Source organism: Oncorhynchus tshawytscha, linkage group LG07, assembly GCF_018296145.1.
Source record: "Oncorhynchus tshawytscha isolate Ot180627B linkage group LG07, Otsh_v2.0, whole genome shotgun sequence".
In the NCBI taxonomy this organism is placed as follows: Eukaryota; Metazoa; Chordata; class Actinopteri; order Salmoniformes; family Salmonidae; genus Oncorhynchus; species Oncorhynchus tshawytscha.
This window is the reverse complement of record NC_056435.1, coordinates 34,944,751-34,962,850: the sequence shown is the minus strand read 5'-3', so window position 1 is coordinate 34,962,850 and position 18,100 is coordinate 34,944,751. Positions and strand designations below refer to the sequence as shown.

The window sequence follows — 18,100 nt, the reverse complement described above, 5'->3', positions numbered from 1 at the left end:
GATAAATCCAAAACAAGTGGCTGCGGCATTCCAGGACCAGGGTTAAATACCCCGGGTGTAGCCTATCCTCAAATACTATCCTGTTGATAAAGCATGTTATTCCCTTTCTAGATGATAGATGGCAATGTTGTTCTTCCTAAGAATCTCATCCAGTCAAGTTTGGTGCCAATAATGTGACTAGGTGTTCCCTCTCTGTCCCTTTGCTAATGTAAATGACTGCTTTTGTGAGAGAACATTTAGTTTAGGTACAATACAACACCATAATGCAACACATCTGACTTTACGACACTCAATGTTACAACTAAATCAACAGGTAACTTTTTTCAACTATGTGTTTATAGAAAGCATCAAAATAAATGCATACATTTTGTGAGCAACGTTGAGTTTGATGGCTCAACAGTAGGCATACATAATCATAAAAGTTGAAAACATATTTTCTTTCACCATAGCTGTCATCATGGACAACATCATTTGAATCCCTGCCCAGACCTTTCCTTCCATCCTAACCATGAAATTCTTCTCTTTGACAAGTTCAATGTGAATCATTGCACATGATTCATAGATGATAAAAAAGACAGACTACTGCTGATTTTGGGGAAGGGGGAGAATTTGCATTGCTCACAGGGGGTCCATGTATTTGGACTATAATCCATAAAGAAAAATCTGTTTGTGAAAAGAAAAGAAAAGAGAATTGGTGTCTCTTAACAGATTGCCTTATCATCTCAAATATAAAATGAATCAATGGGGAAGAGAGTTTCATTCCACTGGGTAATTTATTCTCTCCCTGCTGCAAATGAATGTCTGGCCTCATATCTGTGGCAGTGAATAGGCTTTGTTTTACTAAGCCGTGGAGTCCATAGACTGCTACATTAATCGTCTGACAGCCCAACGCTGATCAGGCCCATAGAGAGGGAAGAGGCTGAGCGACCAGAAAGAGAGAGGAGAGGAGCCAATAATTCACAGTCCTTTATTTATTGGCACCCCACCTTACCCATTGTGAGAATGGAAGAGAAGAGAGTGCAAGAGAGACAAATGAAGAGAGGGAGAAAGAAAAAAGTGAGAGAAAGAAAATGAGAGGGAAAGAGTTAAATAAAATGAGAAAAGTTGGAGCGAGGGCAAGAGGGGATGAAGAAAGAGCTAAGAGAGAGGAGGGGCGATGGAGGGAGTAAGGGAGGGAGAAACACAGTCTGACAGAGAGAAAATATGATCTCAGTACAGAGCTCCAGATGCTGTTCAAATCTCCTCTTTCCACTGAGTGCCACTGAGGAGGCTTCAGCACTGCTCCCCTGTGTGGTGGCTGCTTCTGAGACTGAACACTTAATTACCACACACACACACACACACACACACACACACACACACACACACACACACACACACACACACACACACACACCAACAGTGTGGCTAGGATATGTCAAGCAGACAGGTGTTCCGTCTCAATTCTGATGTAAAGATTTATTCAAGATGTATCAAAGTGTGTTTTCATATTGATTTTGTAAGTGTCACTTCACGTGTACTATATCAGAGTGTGTATTGGAGAGCATTGGAGTGTATATTTCACCATCATGTCTGCCTCCACACACTCCCACTCAGTGTTGGGATGTGATGTGGGTGTGCATTGTGATTAGGCTGAGTTGATGAGGGAGAGGAGTGAGGGAGGAGATACTCCGTGACATTTCCTCTGTCTACAATGCAAGCAGGCAGGCAGGCAGACGATGGTCCCGTCCCCAGCCCCTGCTGCTCCTGTGTCTCGCCACCTCAGGTCAGTGACTTTGACTCACTACGCACCTTCATTAGTATTCCAAGAAGCTCCACAGCAGACACCCTGTTTCTGGGTAAAAAAAACAAAGGCTTGTGTCATTGTAGGATTCACTTCCCATGTGCCATAATATTCCAGAGATCAACACTAAGGGTTGAGGAGAAAGTGAGATACTCTCAGACATCTTAGTAAATAAAACGAGTAAAACTACCAGAAACAGGTGTTTTAGCCACTTTTATGTTGTTCGGAGGCACTGATGACACATGCGCACGCATGTACACACACACACACACACACACACTGAGCTGTCATGATGTCAACGGAATGACATTTAGCTAAATTAACGTTACTAGTCTGCATGAAAGAAAATCTCCATATTGAAGGATTAATGTTTGCAGGAACACTAAGTAATGACTGTACGTTATGCTTCTGAAAATTCTCATAAACCCCGTTTTTAGGTATGCAAATATCTCGGTGGGGTTTGGCTTTTTAGATAAATATTTTGCTGAAATGGAACAGTGACAGGGAATGTGTATACAGTGAATAGATGCTAAATGAAAACAAATTACTGCTCAATAGCATGAGCTACACACATTTAGGCACTTTAGGGCGTTATTGAGATGTATTTTCAGGAACATTTTGTGGATTAGCCATTAGACACACTCACCATGAGAAATGATTTAAATGTTCCAACATTTAATTCAGAGACAATAAGAGAAAAAAAACATGTACACATCCATGTCCTTTAGTACTTTTTCCTCTCACATCTCAAATGATATGTGCACACTTTACTTATCTTGTTAAAGAAAGAAGCCAAATATGTATATGTTTGTATTGGTTGGGGTTATGCACAAGCAAATGTACAAGAGGCCACATGGGTCCAATCCCCAAAACACCTAATGTTGTTTTCATATGCATAATAGGATGGACTTTCATCAGAATTGTAAGTTCACTAGGTTGTCTGCTTATACTGCCTATATTAAGTCAAATTGGATATTAACTTAACATGTGTTAATATTTGTATGAACATAACAAGATTCAACAGCTGAGACATAAACTGAACAAGTTCCAAAGACATGTGACTAACAGAAATTGAATAATGTGTCACTGAACAAAGGGTGGTCAAAATCAAAAGTAACAATCAATATCTGGTGTGGCCACCAGCTGCATTAGGTACTGCAGTGCATCTCCTCCTCATGGACTCCACCAGGTTTTCCAGTTCTTGCCGTGAGATGTTACCCCACTCTTCCACCAAGGCACCTGCAAGTTCCTGGAGATTTCTGGGGGGAATGGCCCTAGCCCTCACCCTCCGATCCAACAGGTCCCAGACGTGCTCAATGGGATTGAGATCCGAGTTCTTCACTGGCCATGGCAGAACACTGACATTCCTGTCTTGCAGGAAATCACGCACAGAACGAGCAGTATGGCTGGTGGCATTGTCATGCTGGAGGGTCATATCAGGACGAGCCTGCAGGAAGGGTACCACATGAGGGAGGAGGATGTCTTCCCTGTAACGCACAGCATTGAGATTGCCTGCAATGACAACAAGCTCAGCCCGATGATGCTGTGACACAGCTCCCCAGACCATGATGGACCCTCCACCTCCAAATCGATCCCGCTCCAGAGTACAGGCCTCAGTGTAACGCTCATTCCTTCGACAATAAACGCGAATACAACCATCACCCCTCGTGGGACAAAACTGCGACTCGTCAGTGAAGAGCACTTTTTTGCCAGTCCTGTCTGGTCCAGCGATGGTGGGTTGTGCCCATAGGCAACGTTGTTGCCAGTGATGTCTGGTGAGGACCTGCCTTACAACAGGCCTACAAGCCCTCAGTCCAGCCTTTCTCAGCCTATTGCAGACAGTCTTACACATGGTCTGCCACTGCGAGGACGATCAGCTGTCTGTACTGTCTCCCTGAAGCGCTGTCACAGTACGGATATTGCCATTTATTGCCCTGGCCACATCTGCAGTCCTCATGCCTTCTTGCAGCATGTGTAAGGCACGATCACGCAGATGAGCAGTGACCCTGGGCATCTTTCTTTTGGTGTCAGTAGAAAGGCCTCTTTAGTGTCCTAAGTTTTCATAACTGTGACCTTAATTGCCTACCGTCTGTAAGCTGTTAGTGTCTTAATGAACGTTCCATAGGTGCATGTTCATTAATTGTTATTGGTTCATTGAACAAGCATGAGAAACAGTGTTTAAACCCTTTACAATGAAGATCTGTGAAGTTATTTGGATTTTTACGAATTATCTTTGAAAGACAGGGTCCTGAAAAAGGGCTGTTTCTTTTTTTGCTGAGTTTATTGATTTATAAGAACTTGTTCGATAATAATTGCCTTGCAACATATAGAAGTACCTTAGTGTGAATGCCTTGTTAACTAATTAATGTTACTGACTTGTCCTTAGACTCTGGTCATGAGATTAGAAAGACTAAGAAAGTGGTCACGCATACTGGTAGTCTTGAATATTAGGGTCCAGCATTTGTCACCTTCTAAGGCAAGTGAATAAAACATGCGGTTGTCCGGCCCAACCACAGTAAACCAAAGCCACTCTCAGTAAAAGGCCCTTGTCTAACCGGTTAGGCCCCCTAAGGCTGATTCAGACAGGTCTATTTGGAACAGTCTTGTTTGACCTCTCACTGCGTCTTCCCCTGGAGCCACGCATGCAGTGAATCAATCACATGATAATACACACCTCACTATTCATGACCTCACCAGGCACACAACACTGCCCCTAGTACTTGTCTGGTCCCTCTCCTTGCTATCATAATGTAGCAGGCTGGAGGGCGTGGTACACTTAGTTGGGAACAGGGCCACTCTCAGACCACACCACATGGGGATGCAACAATACAGTATATCCATCTTCCTATCTTTTCAGACCAGCAGGTCATTGTCATTAACTGTTCCTCTAGGGATTACCATAGCCAAATGTTTTTGGCAAACATATAGTATTTTGTACACTGCTAGGTGTTTCATTTTCTTTGGTATCCATAATGTAATTGTTTTCGACTGAAAACACTCAGCACTCAATTAGATTTGTGTGTGTAAATGTAAATTCTGCAGAAGGTACTGTATAACATCACACCCTACTGAGCTATTTTCTTAATGGCATAACTTAATTTACAGTATATGGCAAGGTTTCATCTGGTGCATAATTTGTTTGAAATCAGCCGGTGCATTGGTTGCTGGTACTTTAAATGAGAGAGGGCAAATGGAGGGTCAGAAGCCCTAAGATGAGCTGGAGATTACAACAGTGCACCCGATGGGGAATGTGGTAACATATAGTTGGGAGAACGATCATATAGACTGGTATGGTCTGTATGGGTGAGATGATTAAGTGCTAAAGTTGCACTTTCTCCTCAGAGTAACCTGCCTGGGGCTGGAAGGCTGCATGATTGCCTCTGCGTGCTAGATTACATTAATGGATACTCTCCCGGAATAATGTCAAAGGGGAAGAAAAGCCCATCCCAGCTTTCTGCCAGTACCTCAGAATTCTGGGTGTGCAATTGGATTTGCTGATGGATCACCCCCGCGCAAGCACCTCAATATTGATGATGGTCAGAGCCTTCACACACGAGTGAGCCGGACACGCCGGGGGAGTCCTCTAATCCGATTCTGCTATTAGAGCTTCAGACTTCCCAGCTGGGTGTCTCCCGGCCCGCTTCCACTCACACCGAGAGACCTCAATAGTGCCTCAGTGCGGACGCACCGCCTGTGAAGACCAAAAAAATTGCTGAAATATGTATATTTTTTTTCTTCAGTAATTAGAGAGCGGCTAAAAAAAAGCCAGATTTTATCAAACAGAATCCATCAGCCGGACAAGTGGAACAAATGACTCGAGCTCACAGTGGGGAGCTGCAGCCTTATTTGTTTTCTTTTGAAGGGCAGACAATGCACGGTCACCCAGCCCAATGAACTGTCCCCAAAGTTATAAAGGAAAACTGTACTCCTGCTTACTCCAATTCAGTCACTTTGGGATACTACCCAGAAAATATGTATTCATAGACCTACAGTACAGAAGTGCTTTCATCCATTGTTCTATAATCTCAAATTCTGAAGAGATGAAAATGTGGTTTTCTGTGGGGAACTCTTTTGCTAAATTGAGGTTATAACCTCAGACCATAAAAGGATGAATGGCTAATTACACCAAAGAGGGGAGACCACCAAATATGCTAGCTACAAACCGAACAATATTTCCCAATATTTGTGCAGTATCCAACAGAAAGCAGATAATAAAGATGCCCATCTGTATTTTACCCCGTTTTTCTCCCCAACATGACCCGCCAAAACATTTTTTTAATTTGTAATTTATTTCATCTTTATTTACCCAGGTAGGCCAGTTGAGAACACGTTCTCATTTACAATTGTGACCTGGCCAAGACAAAGCAAAGCAGTGTGACAAAAACAACAACACAGAGTTACACCTAAAAAAAACTACAGTCAATAACACAAAGGAAAAGAGAAATAGACAGATCTATGTACAGTGTGTGCAAATGTAGAAGAGTAGGGAGGTAAGGCAATAAATAGGCCATAGAGGCGAAAATAATTACAATTTAGCATTAGTACTGGAGTGATATATGTGCAGGTGATGAATGTGCAAGTAGAGATACTGGGGCGAAAAAGAGCAAGAGCGTAAGTAATAATATGGGGATGAGGTAGTTGGGTGTGCTATTTACAGATTGGCTGTGTACAGGTACAGTGATCGGTAAGCTGCTCTGACAGCTGATGCTTAAAGTTAGAGAGGGAGATATAAGACTCCAGCTTCAAAGATTTTTGCAATTCGTTCCAGCCATTGGCAGCAGAGAACTGGAAGGAAAGGTGGCCAAAGGAACATGACCCACCAAATTGCGCTTCTTAACACCTGCCCGCTTAACCCGAAAGCCAGCCACATCAATGTGTCAGAGGAAACATTGTTCAACAGACGTTCAGCCTGCAGGCGCCCGGCCCACCACAAGGAGTCAACAGATCGCGATGATCCAAGTAAAGCCCACCTGGCCAAACCCTCCCTAACCCAGATCGATGTTGGGCCAATTGTGCGCCGCCCTATGGGACTACCGATCACGGCCGGTTGTGATACAACCTGGTATTGAACCTGGGTCTGTAGTACTCGTAGACCGATGTACCACTCAGGAGGCCCAAGAGGATTGTTTTTGACTCATTGACCAAAGAGGCCTTCAATGAACTAAAGTGTTTTCCAGTGGTGTAAAGTACTTAAAATACATTAAAGTTCTACTTAAGTCGTTTATTGGAGTATCTATACTTTACGATTGATATTTTTGACAACTTTTACTTTTACTTCACTACATTCCTAAAGAAAATAATGTACTTTTTCCTCCATACATTTTCCTTGACACCCAAAAGCAGGACAGGAAAATGGGCCAATTCACTCACTTATCAAGATAACATCCCTGGGCATCTCTACTGCCTCTGATCTGGCTGACTCACTAAAGACACATGCTTTGTTTGTAAATTATGTTTGACTGTTGGAGAGTGCCCCAGGCTATCTCTAAATTAAAAATAATATATATATTTTTAAACGGTGCTGTCTGTTTGATACTTAAGTATATTTTAGCAATTACATATACTTTTGATACTTAAGTATATTTAAAACCAAATACTTGTAGACTTTTACTCAAGTTGTATTTTACTGGGTGACTTTTACTTGAGTCATTGTCTGTTAAGATATCTTAACTTTTACTCAATTATGGCAATTAGTTACTTTGTCCGCCACTGGTGTTTTCCAATTCTACTCATAAACATTAGCCATTGTAGTCATTAAGAAACATCATCAGCAGTTTTCCAAGTGGCATCATGGGGTTGTGCTGAGACTAGCTAGGTAGGCTCAGAGCATATGATGAGGTATTCACCCAGCCCCATAGATGGGGTTAGAAAGGCACTTTTTAAACATGAAGCAGGGACTCCAGGTCTGTATTTACAGCAGCCTCCCATCGTGCTCCTATTTGTCTCCTCCTGGGTGGTAGGCTCTTCACAACATCTGCAGGCGTTCTCCCACATGTCCCTAGAGGCATTTTATAACCCATTACCTCCATCTCTGACAAAAACACACATTTAAACTACAATTACACCCCCTGCCTCCTCTCCCTCATGCATTCCATCTCATCCTCTCTTCTGTTCTGCAATTCAATCGCTCCCGACCCAAGGCTCCTCCGCTTATCCCTCTCTCTCCGATGCCCGGCAGACGGTGCAAAATTGTCTTACAACTGAAGAGGGGCCTTTTAGGCAGGATGGGGAAATTCATCATAAAGTGCAATCCCTCTATGGCACGCGCACACACCTACACACATTAAAACACATTGAATATGAATTCTCACATTCATGTACACCTTGGTCATTTTTTGGAAGTGAACATCTGGTGTGTAATTCAATCAACGTACAGTACGTACCAAATATTACATTTGCATTCCACAGGACAATAGTGCTCATTTACTCAGCAGGTTTCTGGTGCTAAGGGTTAAAGAATCTGAGAAAAGGGCTGGGCTAAATGATGACATTGCAATTTCTTCCAGAAAAATATTTTATAGCATTTCTGTTGCTCCCCACTCAAAAGAAGCTCTGGGACACTTTTATTCATAAAATAATTGTAGCTTAACAATGTGTGTCAAAGGACTGCAGTCTTTAAACCATATAGTATCATTCTGTAAGACTATAACTACATGATATAGTTCATCCAAGCATTTTCCCTTCGGAGAAAAACACGGGCCTACAATTTTAGACTGCAATCTGAGGATAAACCACAAAAGATGACCCCATCTATTCCCATTTTCTCTCAGTCAACATTTCCCCACATGTCATGGATTGTAGCAAATCACACTGTTTTTAAAGTTGAGACAGAGTAGCCTATACATTTTGAAAGTGCACCAAAAATAAGGAATCCTTTTTTCATTGTTACTGTAACCTGAAAATGCAGTTCTACGTACAAAAAGTAAAAAGTATTAGGCTATAAAGAGCCAATATATCAGGAGATGGTTTCAATGTATCAAAAAGGGGGCATTCTGCAGAGGGGTAAACATAAGCTAAAGGTATCATTAAATAACAGAAACCCCAGGAAGCCTCTTTCCTTCATTCCAGAGCAGCTAGGCCCAATTTAACAGCCTGCACTGTAGCTGAATGGGAACAAATTGGAGAGAAAAAATCGATTGTGCGGATTGCAGTTATTTTATTTGACTCTCCTCCTATCATTTTACAATGTTATGCAGCGTTAGAGTCATTTTCCAGGCTGCACTATGCTGATAATGGCAAAAAGAATGATCAGACTGTTGCCTCTACTGTAGTATTGCAAGACACAAACATTCTGACCAGAAAATATACAGTTACTAGTGAAAGTCCACAAACCTTTTGCACAGACTTCACATTTCGCTGCCTTAAAATTAACTCTAAAAAGTGATTATATTAGATTTTCTCCCCTACCGATATACACAACCTACTCCATATTTCCAAAGTGAAAGAAAAATGATAGAAAATGAATGAAAATGTATTGATTGCGTATGTCTTCACACCCCAGAGTTAACACTTTGGCAGCCATTACAGCTGGTAATATTTTGTTGTAGGATTCTACCAACCTTGCACAACTCTTAGGGCAACATGTATACATTGTTTTTGTAAAAATGACTCAAACCAAGTAAATTTGGTTGGAAATGATTGATAGACAGCTGTATTCAAACCTTGTCACTGATTTTCAAGCAGATTTAAGTCAGGACTGAGACTAGACCACTCAGGAACACTCAACACCTATTGGAAAACCATTCTGCTGTGTCTTTGGCATTACAATTTGAGTAATTGTCCCGCTGAAAAAAAAAAACTATAGCAGGGTTAGGTTTTAAGAAGACTACCCATAACATGATGCTCTCACCACAATAATTGACAATACAGAGGATCAACAATATTGCATTCACTCAACATTACTTGTCTACGTGACAAAGTTAAAAGAAGGAAGCTTGTGTTTTAAAAATAGACACTGAATCATCCTCTCTGTTTGCAACAAGGTCGTCAAGTAATACTGTGAGACAACACGGCAAGACATTTTCTTTTTGGCCTGAGTTAAAAACTACATATTTGGACTTACAGCTGTAGTTTTTAACTCAGGCCAAAAAGTTAATGTCCTTGCCGTATTGTCTTGCAGTATTCCTTCTGTCAAATCTAATCCAACAAGACACAGTGTGAAACCCTCTGTATTTTTAAGTATTGTGGTGGCAGCATCATGTTATGAGTATGCTTGTTACCAGCAGGGACTGTGGAGTTTGTCAGGATCAAAATAAATATGAAAGAAGCAAAGCTCAGGTAAAAAGTTATAGGAAAATCCACCTCAAACTTCTGAGTACCTTACCCAGTGATTGAGTCTTAATTTTCAGCGGGACAATTTCACAAAATGTTATGCCAACGACACACCAAAATGGCTTTCCAGGTATTGCGTGTTCCTGAATGGTCTAGTCTTAGTCCTGACTTAAATATTCTTGAAAATCAGAGACATGGTTTGAAAATTGCTGTACATCAATGATTCACAACCAAATTTACCGAGCTTGAGAATTTTGACAAAAACAATGGATATATGTTGCCCTAAGAGCTGGTAGAATCTTATTAAAAATTATTCACAGCTGTAATGGTTGCCAAAGGTGCTTCCACCAAATATTAACTCTGGGGTGTGAAGACACGCATTCAAGACATTTTCTCTTTTGTAGATCTGTGGGGGGGAATCCAGTTTAATTCATTTTTAGATGTACATTGAGCCTACACAAATGAATACAAATGTCTAACCATAGAATAGAACAACAAAATATGCCAGCGTCAATGACTTGTTATAGTCATTAATAAAATATAATGTACTCTTGCATGTTGATGTAATTAATCTAATAATGCTGCCAGTATATACATTCTAATTAAGAGCAATACAGATTAAATGACACACTGCATTAATATATGGAAATTACAAGCCAATTGCATGGCTTGTTACAGCAAATACCCTGTTGACACAATTAGATTGCAAGTGGCACCCCATGTGCCAACCTGGACTCAGGGTTAGAAGTAACATAGTAAATTTAAATCTGGAAAATGTAAATTGGTATCATATGTTGTGTTTCGTATGGTATGTATACATTTGTGGATGTCCATCATCCATTTCGAATTACAATTTGTATGATATATTATGAATTGCAATTCATACAATGTGTAACAAATCTGAATTCGGTAACAATATGTTACCGATTTGCTAAATGTATGCTATGTTACGAATTCCAATTTGTTGTGGCTAACATTAGCTAGGTGGCTAATGTTAGCTAGATTAGGGGTTAAGGTTAGGGTTAGGGTTAAGGTTAGGAGTTAAGTTAGAGGTTAAGGTTAGAAGTTAGAACTTAGGTTTAAGGGTTATGGTTAGGCTTAGGGGAAGGGTTAGATAACATATTAAGTATTTTCAAAGTAGATACAAAGTTGTAAGTATTTGCAAAGTTGCTAATTAGCGCAAATGATGTGATGAGATTCAAACACACAACCTATGGGTTGCTAGACATTTGCGTTATACACTTACCCATACACCCCACGACCAACCACGCTACTAGCATTTCCCTTAAGCAACCTTCTGTCTTATGTAGCCATACTAAACGTAACATATGATTCTACAGTAATTTGAGTGGCCCGGATTTACATTTACTATATTATGCCTAGTTTATGAGACCAGACTGTATGTGCTGAACTTCAAGAGGCCCACATCAAAATGCTGACCACTCTCTTGTGATTGACAGTTCAAATTGAAATGAAATGCATTTCATACATTCTTCTTAATTACTGAAAGGCCATTCACCAATTGTAATGTTGATAACAAGCTTGGTATGGGCCTTTAGCAGCATAGAGACAATCAAAGTAGTGTAGTTTCATAGATGCAAGGTAATGGCTAGACAGACCTTGGAGTTACTTGGATGCTAAGAATTTGTGTTTTTGTAAGGGTTGTCCTACATTAAACTTCGGATGCATGACAATGTGTGTGTAAATCATATCATTAAATAGAACACAGTGTTGGCCTATACAGAGCCCTTCTAAATTCTAAATTAAATGCTCTGGGCCTTTAAATCTATATTCAATTTATTCCTGATTAAAAGAGAACGTATAAATTGTTGCCTAGATGTTCCTTTAGTGATTAACTTGATCATCAATTCCATTGGCTCTACGTTGATTGGGTGTCATTGTCGGCTGTTTCCGTTTCACCGTGTGCTCTGAGAACAGACTGAGGAGAATGGCTGCCAGTGGAGGTTAGCGTTTCTTGATTGTTTGTGTTAACGAGGCAGACTTTTAAAACCAACTTTAAAGTTCCCTAATTCATATTGAGTGGTATATAACCACCAAGATTACACCCTGACAAAAGTATTAGACACTTAAGATTGTCTCTCTTCGTTTTACAAGTGAAGCTGTAAGCGAATGGCTTCCAAAGTGTATGCTGGTTAGCTAGCATTACTATCTATAACGTTATCAGATGGCTAGTTTTAACCACATTTTGTCTGTTAGTAGAACTAAGTCTAAACAATTGCCTATATTTGTATGCCAATGATCCTGTTAGACCTTTCATGTGTACTATCTGAGCTTTTATTAATAGCTGTCAATAAGGTATGTAACAAGCTAACTAACGTATGTCCGGCTAGCTAACGTAACGTGCCCACGTCTCGTCCTGATGAAACATAGCTAGTTGTTGACCAGTTTGACGGTACTTGTGTAATGAGCTAACCGACTAGCTCCATGTCAACATGAGTTAACTAGCTAGCTAATTACGATAGCTAGCTAGTTAAGAAAGGTATCGTTGTTTCGGAACGGGTCTTTGTTCTGTCAATAAATCGTGCGCACAAGTTGTGCTGAGTGGGTGATATCCATGGCACACTGATTGCATGCTCGCTAACGTTACTATACAAGACTATCTAGTGTGTCGAATAGTAATTTAGTATAGCCATAGCTAGTCAGTTTACTAATCTCCACATGTTTTAGAATATTTCTCTACCCATTGTAGCCAGTACGCATGACTCAATTGTTGTGGTGCATATGCTACTAAATAATATTAACGTTTCCCACATAATTTCATCAGTGTCTGTTTAATGTCCATCATGGAAAAAGGGTATGTTTCTCTCCTGTGTTTCTTCCGTAGGCAAGCTGTTACACGTACAGAATGGGAGTCCGTCAAGCACAACCTACAGTGGGGTATATGCTGTTCATGCCTGTAACATCCTCCAGCAGCTCAAAGTATTGTATGATGAAGCACAGCTCACAGATATTGTTGTTGAAGTGGACCATGGAAAGACATTCTCGTGTCACCGAAATGTCCTTGCAGCAATCAGCCCTTACTTTAGGTAGGTCTGATGTGAGCAGCTTGTTTGTAGATGTTCACATTTTTAGATAACAACCAAGGCTTCAACTAGCCTGAGTGCCAGTCAGTTTGTGCCATCATACCAGCTTCCTGTCACTCATTGTCATGTCAATGATGGCAATTGAGTAGTATCTGGGACCAGGCAATGCTGCAACAAATTTTCTTTAAAAAAAGTGTTTCCTCTTCCCTCCAGGTCCATGTTCACCAGTGGCCTTACAGAAAGCAGCCAGAGTGAGGTGCGGCTCGTCGGGGTGGAGTCTGAGTCCATGCACCTTGTCCTGGACTATGCCTACACGTCCAGAGTCACGCTGTCAGAGTCCAACATCCAGGCCCTGTTCACGGCAGCCAGCATCTTCCAGATCCCAGCCCTGCAGGACCAGTGTGCCCTGTTCATGATCAGTCGTCTGGACCCCCAGAACTGCACCGGGGTCTACATGTTCGCCGACGCCTACAGCCACCAGTTGCTGAGGGAGCGCTCCCAGGACTACATACGCAAGAAGGTGGGTTTTATTCTAAGAAAAAGCTGTTCTATTACACTATTGTGCTTCACTTGGCTTGCCATTTGGGAAGGATTAATGTATCAATATGTCATTAAAATGGCCTTATAATTACAATAATGTGAACACAAGTACCATAAAGTAGTTGACACTTATATTTTAGGATAGCATTCCAGGTCTTTAGGATAGCATTCCAGGTCTATCTGTTAGTTGAGCATTCTGCGACAAATGACTGAGGTCTAGGTGAAATGTGACATGTGGTGTTGTGCTGTTGTAGTTCCTGTGTGTGGCGCGGGAGCAGGAGTTCCTCCAGCTCACCAAAGAGCAACTGGTGAGCATCCTGAACAACGATGACCTGAACGTGGAGAAGGAGGAGCACGTGTATGAGAGCATTGTGCGCTGGCTGGAGCACGACCGCTCCCGCAGGGAGGCCCACCTGGCTGAAGTGTTCTCTCAATGCATCCGCCTGCCACTCCTGGACAACTCCTTCTTCAGCCGCATCCCACCCCCCTTTGCCTGCGCCCTCTCCAGAGACTCTGCCATGGCCCGTCTCAACGGCACCAACGGCTGCCCCCAGCGCTTGGGCATGACCGCCTCTGAGATGGTCATCTGTTTTGATGCGGAACACAAACACTCAGGGAAGAAGCAGACTGTGCCTTGCCTGGATACCACTGCTGGGAAGGTGTTCAAGCTCTGCAAGCCCCCCAATGACCTGCGGGAGGTGGGCATTCTGGTGTCATCGGAGAACGACATCTTCATCGCCGGGGGCTACCGCCCTAGCAACAGTGAGGTGTGCATTGACCACCGTGCAGAGAGTGACTTCTGGCAGTACGAGCACGCAGGGAACCGTTGGCTGTGGCGTTCGCCCATGCTGCGGGCCCGGATCAGCTGCAGGCTGGTCCACTGCTGCGGGAAGCTGTATGCCCTGGGGGGCCGTGTGTATGAGGGGGATGGGAGGAATGCACTGAAGTCAGTGGAGTGCTACGATGCCAGAGACAACTACTGGACTGCCGTCAGCCCCATGCCTGTAGCCATGGAGTTCCACAGTGCTGTGGAGTACAGAGACCGCATCTACATCCTCCAAGGTGAGGTGGAATGGTGGAGACACTATGTTTATGTTTTTCTTAACACTCAGTGGTGCTTCTTTTCTCTGTTTCTCAGGTGAATACTTCTTCTGTTTTGACCCTCGCAAGAACTACTGGGGCCACCTGGCCCCCATGAGAGTCCCCCGGAGCCAGGGCCTGGCTGCCTTACACAATAACTGCATCTACTACATAGCTGGCATCTGCAGGAACCACCAGCGCACCTTCACCATGGAGGTCTACGACATTGAGCAGAACACCTGGGCCCGCAAGAGAGACCTTCCGTTCGACCAGGCCACCAGCCCCTACATCAAGGCCCTGCTCCTCCAGGGCAAGCTGCAGCTGTTTGTCCGCGCCACACAGGTCATGGTGGAGGAACATGTGTTCCGTACCAGCAGGAAGAACTCCCTCTACCAGTACGACGACGAGGCGGACACATGGACCAAAGTCTACGAGACGCCCGACCGCCTCTGGGACCTTGGTCGCCATTTTGAGTGTGTGGTGGCCAAACTGTACCCACAGTGTCTTCAGAAAGTGCTCTGAGAGGGCCGTAGGTGACAAGTTCCCTCCTCCACGAAGAGGGAGTGTGCGTTGTCCTGCGTGCCTGGTACTGTCCTGTGTTTTGCACCACAAGGACTGTCGAGTTTAGTCTTAAAGCATTAATGGTTCAACACGATCAAATTGGTGGTTTTAAAAGATTGCAAAATTGATTATTTTTCTCCAGTCAGAACCAAATACCCATACTGATACTTGTTTTACAGTATAGTACAATGACTCATAAGTGCAATTATCTATTTTTTTTAGCCATTTTGTTCCATTTTATTGTGTGGACCCCTGGAAGAGTAGCTGCGGCTTTTGCAAAACAACTAATTGGGATCCTAATAAAATACCATTCTTAAAAGGATATATAGGTTATAATTTTTACAATTGATATGCATGCCGTTGCGGGATCAATATGAAGTGCCCTCTAATTATTGTCATGTCAACATAAAGTGAGAATTATTAATAATTTTAGTCATTATTCATACGGGTAAGATGGGCGGTGATGCTCAGATTGATGGGGTTTTGTCTTTGACTGCTCAATGCGCCCTACAGCAAGCTCGTCTTTGGAAGTGTTTATTAGTTGTCTGTGCTAGTGATTTAGGTTTATTTCAATCTGTGGTAGGAGCAGGTATGTTTTGTGAAATGCATACTTTGCTTTTAAGAGAAGGCCTTAGCTGTGTCAACCAATGTGCTGTTTGGCTTTGTTGCAGTTGGATTCATAATTTTTGCATTCGTAGATTAGCTTCACACTTGCAGCTGACATCCATATTGTAACACGTGTCACATGCCAAGACAACTCGAAGTTAGACTATTCACTCTCCACATTGGAGAAACAAGCATGGCGTCAGGTGTGTGTGGCTAGCATAAGTGAGACATTTTGAACCATGCAACCGTTTGCTTTGATAGCAACTCAGCAGTCAGGTAAGGAGCGAAGGGACGTGGTTCAGTCAGATGCATTGATTTGTCCAAAGTGTGTGCAGCTTGCTGCAGCAGTGTTTTCTTTGGATATACTTTTTTTCCAGCATGTCTATTGATTAGAAGCTTTAGAAGTGTTTGGAATAACCTACCTCTTAAATGCCAAAATGCATTTCAGAACTTGGTTCATCTGAAAAGTGGATAAAGTTTCTAGTAGCAATAACTAAGGAAATGTTGATACAGTTAGGTTTACCCTTGTGGAAGTGCATTAACTTAACAAGCGTAATTTGTGTACTTTAGGTGAAACGGCTCAATATTGGCTGTGTGGCTGGCTGATGTACAGTAGTAGTTTGAGTAAAATGGAGATTGTTGGTGTGTAACTTAGCGCAGATCCCAATGGCTGTCATTGTGCCTGTGGGTGGGTGCATCGGATAATAGTCCTGTGTGTTTAGCCTGGCGAGGCAGTGTCAAGTCTTACTCATTGCACTGAATCACTCTCCAATAGTCAGTCACTGCAAACTTTACCAAGCACCCTCCTGGACAGAACTACCAGTGTTGGGCTCAACTTTGTATCTTTTACACATGAATCCATCTGTACATGGAGGAAAAACAGAACTTGGTCCTGCTTTTTTGACAGTCTTGTATGTAATAATTGGGGTAACACAGCCATTGAGTGACGGTTCCCTATGGAACTGCAACATTTTCAATGATGTCAATCATTTCCTCATGCAGGTTGCTGTGTCATCTTTGCACTACATATGATTTTCTCGTTTAAAGCTTTCCCTAAAATCAATCAACAACAAAGCAATCTTGGGATATACAGTTCTGCCTGCAAAGAATTTGAAATGGGGAATAATATGAAAACCCACATTCTAGGTGTGGAGGTGACATGATAAACTTTGGTAAAGAAAATGATTGCAGATCATTTGGTGCTTGTTTGATCTGGTCAGAGCAATGCCCTCCTGAAGCCCTCACAGGTGAAAGGGGGTTTGCCCGAATGCCTAAACTCAGTCACTTGGGAACCAGGAATGGACAACTCTCAGGATTTCTATTGATACAGAGTACTGTATTTAAATGTCTTGTGTAATATACTGAACTATACGTTTGCTGTACTTGCACAGTTTTTACAAACTTTTTTTCTTTTGTAACTTAATGTGATTTAATTTCAATGGCTGTATTTCTATTTTCTATATTTAGTTATGATGGTGATTATGTTCTGTATCCCACACATGGATATCGGCACATTTTGATTTTCTTTAACAACTTCTCAGTAAGCATTACAGATATGTAACTTCAATGTTGAGTTAATCTCCAACACGATGCAAAGCTTACAATGAATCAGCCAATCGATGTGCTTTCTGTGCAACAGCCGTAGTTGGCCTTGTGCAGCCATATCGAAGCTCATTGAAGACCTGTATGTAAGCATTGTCCACAGATGGCAACTAGCAGTGGACTCTTCCTGTATTTATTTTTGTTTGATGGTTTGTCTTTGTAGGGTTTGGGGGATAGTGGTGGTTGAGCTCAACTGTGAAATTCACATTGCACATATTTTGAGAATAAAATTTGATAACCTATTGACTTGCCATATGATTATTTGGTGCTTTATTATTAGCAAACCTTGTACTACCCTTGTCTAGGTTACTTTTTATAAAATGGCTAGCTATCACATTGTACAAGGTTAGTTAAAAAAAAAACTGCATCGTTGGGAATGTTTCATAAACAAGCATTTCACTGAGGTCTACACCAGTTGACTTCGGCGCATGTGATGAATACAAAACAATTTGGTACCTTTTCAATAGATAAAGTTGCAACATTTGTAACAAATATAGCTAGCAAGTTGACATGACGTCACTGAGTAAGGACATTCTAGTGACCTGGATAGTGAAAGGTGGGACCATCAAAATCGATTTGCATAAAAAACGACCAGAATCGATTGCCTGGTAAA

The 18,100-nt window shown here is 42.0% G+C and overlaps 1 protein-coding gene across 1 annotated transcript; it reads left to right on the top strand.

Moving 5' to 3' along the window:
* Positions 1–11,912: 11,912 nt before the first annotated feature.
* On the top strand, positions 11,913–17,729 carry LOC112254432 (kelch repeat and BTB domain-containing protein 8). The gene is made up of 5 exons (XM_024427013.2): positions 11,913–12,018; positions 12,900–13,101; positions 13,312–13,618; positions 13,893–14,700; positions 14,777–17,729. The coding sequence occupies exons 1-5, from the start codon at positions 12,003–12,005 to the stop codon at positions 15,238–15,240; spliced, it is 1,797 nt and encodes a 598-aa protein (XP_024282781.1). The 5' UTR covers positions 11,913–12,002; the 3' UTR covers positions 15,241–17,729.
* The last annotated feature ends 371 nt before the right edge of the window (positions 17,730–18,100 follow it).

Excerpts from the sequence above, each read along its gene's own strand:
- LOC112254432 (XM_024427013.2), top strand. Across the intron at positions 13,102-13,311 it reads GCAATCAGCCCTTACTTTAG|GTCCATGTTCACCAGTGGCC; the intron begins GTAGGTCTGATG and ends TCTTCCCTCCAG. Across the intron at positions 13,619-13,892 it reads AGGACTACATACGCAAGAAG|TTCCTGTGTGTGGCGCGGGA; the intron begins GTGGGTTTTATT and ends GTGCTGTTGTAG.